Raw genomic sequence first — 10,498 nt, 5'->3', positions numbered from 1 at the left:
AGAGGAATCAGTGAGGAGAGGAATGAGTGAGTGAGGAGAAGAATGAGTGAGTGAGGAGAGGAATGAGTGAGTGAGGAGAGGAATGAGTGAGTGAGGAGAGGAATGAGTGAGTGAGGAGAGGAATGAGTGAGTGAGGAGAGGAATGAGTGAGTGAGGGGAGGAATGAGTGAGTGAGGAAAGGAATGAGTGAGTGAGGAGAAGAATGAGTGAGTGAGGAGAGGAATGAGTAAGTGGATAGAGGAATCAGTGAGGAGAGGAATGAGTGAGTAGGTAGGGGAATGAGTGAGCGAGCAGAAGAATGAGTCAGCCATGTCTCTCGCTTCTCTGGGGTCCCAGACCCCAGCCACCATCAATACCCAGCTCCCTGAGCCCCTACTGGAAGTGCAGCCCCTCAGGAAGCCCATCCACCCTGAGACCTCAGAACCCATCCAATTCATTGAATTCTTGAACAGGACAAAAAGAGGAAAGGAAGAATTTGCTCGCTCTTCTGCAGCTGAGACATTGGTCTTCTCCTGCCCTCAGAACTCCAACTCAGGCCTTTCTGGACTCAGGCTGAATTTATACCACCAGCGTCCCTGCTTTCTGGCTTGCAGATGGTATATCATGGGACTTCTTGGCCTCCATCATCACATTATCCGATTCCCATAATAAATTCTCATCTCTCCGTCTCTTTCTGTCTCCACACATACATGCATTGGAGGTGAGAAGAAACAGACCCTATCTGTTTCTAGGGAGGACCCTGAGTAATGGGCCTCCCCGGAAGGAGCCACAACAAGTCCCCCTGCAGCCACCGGACACGGTGCAGCCTCTGCAGTGAGCAGCGTGTCTGGATTCTGAACAGCTGCAGGGGATTTCTGCTGACCTCTGCTCCTTCTCTCTTGGGGCTGTCCCAGGATCCGAGGGTAAACACCAAAGCAGAGGGAGAAGACGAGCTGTCTGCTCAAGAGGATGTGTTTTCTCATCCTGGAAATGATTTCAGTCTGGGGATTGCTATATGGGAAGGTCCCCATGGGAGGAGGTTTGGGGCAGCAGTGTGGCCTCAGGACATATCCCTAGGGCTGGTTCCCACATCCTTTTGTGTCCTGGCTGGTCCACACGGGCACTGGTTCCTCCCACAGATGAAGGGTCTGCATGCTGAGGGCCATCTGTTCTCAACAACTCCCAGGGGAGCAGAGGCGTCTCTAATGTCCATCAGAATGGCAGCCCCCAACCTGGGAGAGCCTCCCTTACGCCAGGCTCTATGCTAGTGCTTCCTGTTCACCTGTGGACACGCCCATCAATCTGCCATTTGTAAGTGAGCAGACAGAGGCCACGTCCCCCAAAGGCGAGGGCAGGTCCAAGTCAGAGGGCAAGGTCTGGGGATGTCAAGGACAGCTTCTGAAACGGTAAGGGAGTGGCCAAATTATATCCAGGTTGTGACTACAGGGCTCATTGGGACATCTTAGTGGGCAAGAGCATGTCGCCCTTGGAAGGGGATGGGTGTGGGAGACTGTCCTACACTTCTCTTCTGGCCCAGCTGTGTCCCTCCAAGGGGAAGGGAGTCAGAGCTAATTCCTGTGGGAAAGCAGCAGCCCAGAGATAGGCAGATACAAGCAAATGGGCCAGGCAGGGAGCAGCCCCTGTGTAGTGGACTCAGGAGGCCTCAAGTCCAGCAGTGGAGAAGGTGGGAATGCCAGGAGAACCCTGCTCTGTGCACCCCCACAGCCCATGCAGGAGCCTCTGGGAAGTGCACTATTGTAAGAAAGACAGGCAGGAAAAGGATCCAGAGCAGGCTGGGGTGGACAGGACAAGGAAGGTAAGAAAGGCTTGGGATGGAACAGCAGAGGAATGAGTGAGTGAGGAGAGGAATGAGCGAGTGAGGAGAGGAATGAGTGAGTGAGGAGAGGAATGAGTGAGTGAGGAGAGGAACGAGTGAGCGAGGAGAGGAATGAGTGAGTGAGGAGAGGAATGAGTGAGCGAGGAGAAGAATGAGCGAGCGGGTAGAGGAATGAGTGAGCGAGGAGAGGAATGAGCGAGTGAGGAGAGGAATGAGTGAGTGAGGAGAGGAATGAGCGAGTGAGGAGAGGAATGAGTGAGTGGGTAGAGGAATGAGCGAGTGAGGAGAGGAATAAGTGAGTGGGTAGAGGAATGAGTGAGTGGGTAGGGGAATGAGTGGGTAGAGGAATGAGTGAGTGAGGAGAAGAATGAGTGAGTGAGGAGAGGAATGAGTGAGTGAGGAGAGGAATGAGCGAGTGAGGAGAGGAATGAGCGAGTGAGGAGAGGAGTGAGGAGAGGAATGAGCGAGTGAGGAGAGGAATGAGCGAGTGAGGAGAGGAATGACTGAGTAGGTAGACGGATGAGTGAGTGGGTAGAGGGATGAGTGAGTGGGTAGAGGGATGAGTGAGTCAGGAGAGGAATGAGTGAGTGGGCAGAGGAATGAGTGAACCATTGCCCTTGCTTCTCTGGGGTCCCACGCCCCAGACACCATCAATACCAACCTCCCTGAGCGCCATTCCTGCTCTTCTGGAAATCTGTCCACCCTGAGACCCCAGACACATTTTGCTGTCACACTCACCAGGCCCAGGTGGCCCCAAAACCAGTGCCGTTTTGGGGGCTGCGGGAAACACTGAAGCCGGCGGCAGTTGTCATAGAAGGCATAGATCCAGGCCAGGACACGGGCAAGGAGCCAGGAGCCCGCAACCAGCATCAGGAGCAGCCCTGGGGACGTTGCCACCGGTCCCAGGCCCAGCCAGGGCAGGCTCAGCAGTGACATCCTGCAGGGCAGAGGGGATGGAAGGTGAGGTCCTGAGGCCCAGGGAAGAGCTCCAGGGACAGTGGAGAAGGGCAGGATCAGGAACTACTGGGGGCAGGGCAGGGAGGCCTCAGAGGTGGGTAAACAAGGGCTGAGATCTAAAGTCCAGAAAGGCCCAACCAAAACCAACAACCAAGTGACTTCCAGTGATCTGGTAACCACACAGAAAGGGAAAGAGATGGGCTGATTAGAGTCCAGAAGGGCCCAGCCTGAATCCTTGGGAATTTGCTAGGAGTTCAGTTACCAGGAAACCACCAGTTTCCCATGCCAGCAGCTTGTAGCCACCCCAGCCTTGGGCAGTCTCCTCCCCATTCCAGGCCAGGACCCTCCAGCCCAGCCACCCCTAGCCTGGCACCTTTTGTCGGGAACAGCCTGTCCCACAGAAACTGCTCTCCGCTTCTGCTGGGAGGTCTTTGGCCCTGGTCTCTGACCTAGGGAAGGCCTTAGGAGGCTGGGCTGGGCTGGGATGAGCTGAGGCAGCCAATCCCCACAGTCTGGGTGTGTCTTCCGTGCCTGGGCAGCCAGCCAAAACCTCGGGTTGGGCCAGTTGGGTGCAGCTTAGGGTGCCCCAGCATGAGCACTGATTTCTCAGGTCTCAGTACCTTCTTGGCAGTCTGCAGGGGAAGTTGGGGGGTGGTTAAAGGGGAATCTGAGCCCCAAGTTTACCTCCACCCTGCCCTTCCAAGACAAGGGCATTCAGATAAAAGCATATACTTCCTGTGAGAGTTCGCAGCCAGCTGAGCTGAGCCAGGCCAACCCTTGTCCCAGATCATCTGGGCTCCTCTCCAAACATGGGCGGGGAGGATGTCAGGCACCATATCTGGTGCAGACTCAGGAGATTCAGAGACAGAAGCCCCTCATCTTTGGCTTCACAACCTGGCAAGAGTTCAAGTTCTGCCTCCAGGCAGCCAAAGGCCTGAGCTGAGACCTGACTGCTGGAAGCAGGAAGAAAGAATGCAGCCCCAACCCCACTGAGGATTACCAGCGTCAGATTCTGGGGATAAAGAGTCCAGCTGGAGGAGAAAACCTACAGGCCTACAGGCTGGGCTCAGCTTAGGAGGACAGAGTGGAGGCATAGGGGATGAGGCTGAGAGTGGCTGTGAGTGGACGGGGTCCAGGCAGGGGAGGGCAGAGCGAGGGGACCCTGAGTGGAGTCCTTGTTCTGCCCTGTCCTTTCTCTGACTGTGGGCAATGTGGCCCTCCTGGGCTCATGCTTCCCATCTGGGAAATGGGATGCCAGATGAGGCCTTAGAGGGTGACAGAGGAAGGCTCCTAAGAAGAAGGAGCTCCAAAAAGAGGGACCGAAGGGAAGGGGATGGCAACTAGCACTTCAGCTGCTGTGTGCCTGTCTCTACTCTGTGCAAAAGACTGTATGGAAGGTACTACTGTGTGCACTTAGTGTGTGCCAGCCTCACTATATAAAGTGCACCTACTGTGTATCAGCTACTCTACATAAATTCTGTCTACTATGTGCCAGGTGTGCCACATAAAGTTCACCTACTGTGTGCAGCATGCTCTATATAATGCAACCTTACTTTGTGCAGAGTACTTCATATAAAGCGTGCCTACTCTGTGCCACGTGCCATATATAAAGCATACCTACTGTGTGTCAGGTGCTCCACATTGAACATGTCTACTATGTACCTGGTAACCTACCTAAAGTGTACCTACTCTGTGTCAAGTATGCTACATAAATCTTGTCTATTGTGTTCTGGCTACTACACATATAGTGCACCTACTGTGTGCCAGGTGCTCCACATAGAGTGTCTACTGTATGCTGGGCGCCCTTCACAAAACCTGTATCTTGAGTCCCTAGCCCTTTATATAAACCATGCCTGCTGTGTGCCAGGTGCTTTAAATAAAGCACACCTACTGTGTGCTAGATGATCCACATAAAATGCTTCTCCTGTGTGTTAGATCCCCTACATAAAGTAAAAGTACTCTGTGCAACATATTTGACATAAAGCACACATACTGTGTGCCAGGTGCACTATATAAAGTGTGCCTTACTGTGTGCCAGATATGCTACATAAAGAGCACCTGCTGTGTGCCAAGTATGCCACATAAAGTGTACCTACTATGTGCTAGGTGCGCCACATAAAGTACACCTACTGTGTCAGGTGCTCTACATAACTTGCACCCGACTGTATCAGATGCTCATCTGCATCACAGTGCCCAAAGCTGTCCCACCACCCTCCCATCAGCTCTCTAGACCAGAACCCTGGGCATTGATGGAGAGACCTGAGTGATGGCACCCAGTGGAGGGAAGGTGTCCATTGAACATAAAAACAAATTGAGGCTCGGAGAGGGCAGTCCTCTAGTCCAAGTTGCAGAGCTCACAGGAATTCAGGTCTATGAGACCCTCAAGTCTAAATCCATCCTCTCTGCCATGCTGCACCGTCCCCATTCATTAGCATCAATGCCATGTTAATATAGGGACATTTATAATGGAGGAATCTCAGGCAATGTGGAGGCCCCAAAGGAGAAATATCTTGAGGCCCTTGATTCAGTACCTGGTTCCTTCTCCCACACGTAGGATCCTCCGCCCAACAGATCCAGGGCTCCCCTCCTGGCCCTCCCTAGATCTGTCCAGAATTTCCCTGTGGGGTGGAGTTAGGTGAGGGGGGGCTTGAAGGAGGGGGCTCCTAGCAGAGCTGCTGAGCAGGAGGGTGGGGAAGCCAGTACTCCTGACACTGGTTGGGTGTTGGGGAGCACGTAGACCACCCCCACCCTATTACCCCTGCCAACTCAAACAGCCAGGGGATTCAGGCACCTGGCCCTACAGCCTCAGTCTCGTAGGGTGCATCCCCCAGAATCCCCACTCCCTCTGCAAGGACAGACCTCACCTGCTGGCGGTTGCATCCCTGTTACTCAAGGAGCAAAGCCAGAGGTTGATGAACAGCCAGAGTCCTAGGGACAGAGAAGAAAGTGCCCCCAGTAGCTAGAGGGGCTCAGCTCACTGTGGACCTCCTGTGTGCCTGGGAGGGGCAGGCAACCTAGAGCAGGAATGGTAGCCATCGACATTGCCAACATGAGTCATGGAGCCTGTTTTAAGTCTTTTAAGTATATTAACCATTTTGTTTTTCCATTTCACAAATGAGAAATCAAGTCTGGAAAATAAGTGACTACTCACAGTCACACAGCTGATGGATCTGGGCTGTGCACCAGACCACCCACCCAGCCTCACATTGTACCCCCCTCACCACCAGGCTGTGCTCCTTCACGTTTGTAAATGGATGTTTCAGTAGCACCATCCCACAAAGTTGTCATAATAACTAAAACAGACAATGATGCATGCAAAATAACGTTTCGGGATAAAAAGAAGGGAGTGAAGGGGAAGTTCATTTACTAAATATGTGTTAAGTGGCATCACCTCCCCTCGTTCATTGTCACCAATTCTCTCAGTGGAGCAGATATTTTCTGTCCAAACAGCCTGCAATTTTTCCCCTAATAGCCAGACTGGGTATTGAGCCCTGCCTGTCGTCCTCTGCTCCTATTCCCACAAAACAATAGTGACAGAGTAGACAAAAACAACTGTTCCTCCCCTCCCCACCTGGGGAGCAGAGTCATCGACACTGCCAACATGAGTCATGGAGCTCAGGAACAGCCACCAGCACCTGTACTCACCATTCAATCTCTTTAGGCTTACGGTCCTTCACAAACTCTTGCACCTCCTGCCAGCAGTGCTCCTGGTATTCTGGGTGCCTTGCAAGGCTGTACAGGACCCAGGAGAGACCACCCGCCATGATGTCATGGCCTGAGGGGCAACCAGGCAGTCTTGGGTTTCTGGGCTGCTTCAGCATCAGAGGATGGACAGCACCCGTGCATTGAGAGCCTGGGGGAGGATGGGGGAAGGGAAATGGGAAAGGTGAAGCGATCCAGGGTCCACCCACAACATCCCTGGGGTGACAGATCCTGACCCTCACTGTAATCCTACACTGGGACCCTCATCCTCAAACATGAAATTGTCAGCTTCTGCTCTTATGTCCTCATCAGACAACTCCTTCCCATCTTCATCCTGGAGAGAAGGCAAGACACCCTTGAAAATCACACCAGCTCTGAGGACTCCTCAGTCTAACATGAAACAATCCCTGAAGATCCATCCTCCTTCCAGAAAGCCAAGCCCAGCTTGCACTCCTAGATATCTCTTGGTCACTATTTAGGATTGCTTTTTCTAATTCTGTGAAAAATAATGGTATTTCGATAGACATTGCGTGGAATCTGTAGATTGCTTTGGATAGTATGGTCATTTTCACAAATTGATTCTTCCAACTCATGAACATGGCATGTGTTTCCATTTGTTTGTGTCATCTATGATTTCTTACAGCAGTGTTTTGTAGTTCTCCTTGTAGAGATTTTTCACCTCTTTGGTCAGGTATATTTCTAGGCATTTTATTTTTTGCAGCTATTACAAAAGGGATTAAGTTCTTGATATGATTCTCAGCTTGGTTGTTGCTGGTGTATAGCAGCACTGCTGATTTGTGTACATTGATGTTGTAACCTCAGTGAGGTTACAACATCAATGTAGTGAGATTTTACTAAAATCATTTAACAAATCTAGGAGTCTTTTGGTGGAGTCTTTAGGGTTTTCTAGATATATGATCATATCATTAGTAAACAGTGATACTTTGACCTCCTCTTTTCTAATTTGGATGACTTTTATTTCTTTCTCTTCCTGATTGCTGTCGTTGGGATTTCCTTTTGTGAATGGAAATGGTGAAAGTAGAGCATCCTTGTCTTTGTTTCAGTTCTCAGGGAATGCTTTTCCAGGTTTTCCCATTCGTTTGATGTTGGCTGTGGTTTTGCCTTGTAAGACTTTTAGTATGTTAAGATATATTTATTCTATGCTTAGTTTGTTGAGACTTTTTTTTATCATAAAAGGATGCTGGATTTTATAGAGCACTTTTTCTGTGTCCATGAAGATGATCATATGATTTTTGCTTTTAATTCTGTTCATGTGATTAATCACAGTTATCGACTTGCATATGTTGAACCATCCCTGCATCCCTGGGATAAAACCCGCTTAACAATTGGGTATAATCCTTCTGATGTGCTGTTGGATTTGGTTAGCTAGTATTTTGTTGAGGATCTTTGCATCTATATTCATCAAGTGTATTGGTCTGTAGTTTTTGTATGTTGTTATGTCCTTTCCTGGTTTTGTTATCAGAGTGATACTGAATTCATAAACTGAGTCAGTTAGAGAATAGGCCCTCTTTCTCAATCTTTTGGACTACTTCCAGTAGGATTGGTACCAATTATTTTTGGAATGTCTGGTAGAATTTGACTGTGAATTGATCTGGCCCTGAACTTTTTGTTGTTGTTGTTGTTGCCAATTTATTTATTACTGATTCAATCTCACTGCTTGTTATTGGTCTGCTCAGGGTTTCTATTTCTTCCTGTTTCAAGCTAGGAGAGTTTATGTTTCCAAGAATGTACCCATTTCCTCATTTCCTTAAGACCTTCCATGTGGCCTGGATTGCCAGATTCCCTGGTGGGACTGTATATCCCGGAGGTACTTTATCCCTCTCTCACACTCTGGGGACTTACAGTTGTCCACCTGGCTCGTGATGTAGGCTGCAGCCTCATGCTTCTTTCAAAGGGTGATTTCTTTCAGTTTTCCTATGAAGTTCCTGTGTCACTTCTTGGAAAAAACTTCACAGTGTGAATCTTTACACACGCATTTGTTTTTCCAAGTGGGAGAAGCATGCTAACAATGCCTCCAATCCACCATCTCAGGAAAAAAAAAAAAAAAAAAACCCTGTCTTTTCTATAATCCCCATTTCAATGGGGGTGAGGTGTTATCTCGCTTTCATTTTCTGCACGTACACATCCAGTTCTCTCAACATCATTTATTGAAGTTGTGCTGAAAATGAAACTAGACTCTTATCTCTTACCATATTCAAATATCAAATCAAAATGGATTAAAGACTTAAATGAAAAAACCTGAAATTACGAATTACTTGAAGACAACATTGGGAAAATGCTTGAGGAAACCGATACGGCCAATATGTTTTTTGATAAGAACTCAACACCATAAGTAACAAAGGTAAAATAGACGGATGGGGTTAAACCAAACTAAAAAGTTTCTTCAGAGCAAAGAAATCAATCAACAACCTGAAGAGACAATACAGCAACTCCTGTTTTGCTTGTGTGCTTTTTTTTGTGTGGACTATCTATTTCTGTTTCACCTTTAGAGGTGAAGTGAGTTTCTTGTAGGCAGCATGTAGTTGGGTCACTAAAAAAAATCCATTCAGCCAGTTTACATCTTTTAAATGGGGAATTTAATCCACTTATATTTGTTATTATTGATAGGTAGACATATTCTTGTCATTTTCTTAATTGTTTCCCTGTTGTTTTGCATGTCCTTTGTTCCTTTCTTCTTCTTTTATTGTTTACTATTAAAGTTTTGTGATTTCCTGTAGTATTTAGGTTAGATTCATTTCTCTTTATCCTAAGTCTATCTGGTCTGCCAGTGAATTTTATACTTTTCCGTGTTGTCATGATGGTCATTATCCTATTTTCACTTCCAGATGCAGGACTCCCTTGAGCATTTCTTATAAGGCAGAAAATATTCTCAGGATGTCAGTTCTTTCCAACTAATTCTGTAGATTCAATACAATCCCAATAAACATTTGAGAAAGTTTTCTGATGGATATCAACAAACTAACTCTAAAATGTAGGCGGAGAGACAAAAGACCCAGAATAGTCAACACACTATTGAAGAAGTGGAACATAGTTTGAGGAATGACAATATACAAATTCAAGACTTACTGTAAAGTTACAGTAATCAAGATATTGTACTAGTAAAAGAAAAGACAAATAGGTCAATGAACCGGAATATAAATCCCAGAATATAGGCCCGATAAGTATAGGCAACTGATCTTTCATAAAAGTACAAAGGAAGTAGAATGGCATTAAACAAGAAAACATAATGTATTTGGAGATAAGAATCAAAGACAAGGCAACTGAGTGGAACAAGTGAGGGATATGAGCTGGAGAGAAGATTTGACAAGTCAGCAGGGTGCAGTGGTGCAGGATTCCTTAGGCTGTGAACAGAGGTCAATGTTTGCAGTAGGACATCATTTTAAAACATTAACTGAAGCTTCTTTCCTTCTCCTACCACCTTGCACTTTCAGGTGCCCACAACCAGTCTTGGGAAAAATTGCCTCCTAAATGCACAGTCCTCTAAAACGCAAGAGATTATTCAAGGAGCACAGATATCAGAATTTTGCCTATGAGTTCCAAGACAGTCTTTAAAGTCATGGTAGAAAAAAACTATCTTAAAAGGCAACATGCTTTCTTAGCCAGACTTTCTCGGAGAGGAGGTAATAATGGCCACATTTATTAAGCATCCAATGTGCACCAGGCACAGTTCTGAGTTCCTCAAACTTTGTCCTCAGAACAACCCTGAGCTAGATTGTTGCCCGCATTATATGTTTGAGGAAACTGAAGTGCATAGACGGGAATTAGCTGGCTCAGAGTCACACAGCAAAGATGTGTGACTTCAGTACAAATTGGCTCAGATCATACCTTTGGTATGGTATTTTTATTTCAATCATCTGACTTTGAATCCTAAGTGTCAAACGGGAAGGTCCTGACTGCACCTCACCCCAAGACGGGTCACTGATGGGAATGAAGGAGGAATATAAGGGTGAAAGGGTGAGGACGTGCCCAATGTCTGACACTTGTGGGGGTCACCCTGGCACA

The 10,498-nt window shown here is 47.7% G+C and overlaps 1 protein-coding gene across 1 annotated transcript in view; it reads right to left on the bottom strand.

The window, feature by feature from the left end:
• The window catches only part of LOC101011071 (cytochrome P450 4F11), a 45,046-nt gene extending 41,923 nt beyond the window's left edge, over nucleotides 1–3,123 (bottom strand). Inside the window, exons 1-2 of the mRNA XM_031659795.1 lie at nucleotides 3,036–3,123; nucleotides 2,555–2,753 (exon numbers count right to left, since the gene is read on the bottom strand). Coding sequence (XP_031515655.1) covers nucleotides 2,555–2,753; nucleotides 3,036–3,103 — 267 coding nt within the window. The 5' untranslated portion in view covers nucleotides 3,104–3,123. The remainder of the gene's footprint in view (nucleotides 1–2,554; nucleotides 2,754–3,035) is intronic.
• Nucleotides 3,124–10,498: the final 7,375 nt, after the last annotated feature.

This window comes from Papio anubis, chromosome 20 (assembly GCF_008728515.1).
Source record: "Papio anubis isolate 15944 chromosome 20, Panubis1.0, whole genome shotgun sequence".
In the NCBI taxonomy this organism is placed as follows: Eukaryota; Metazoa; Chordata; class Mammalia; order Primates; family Cercopithecidae; genus Papio; species Papio anubis.
The sequence above is the reverse complement of the archived record's forward strand: the minus strand, read 5'-3'. Positions and strand labels throughout refer to the sequence as shown.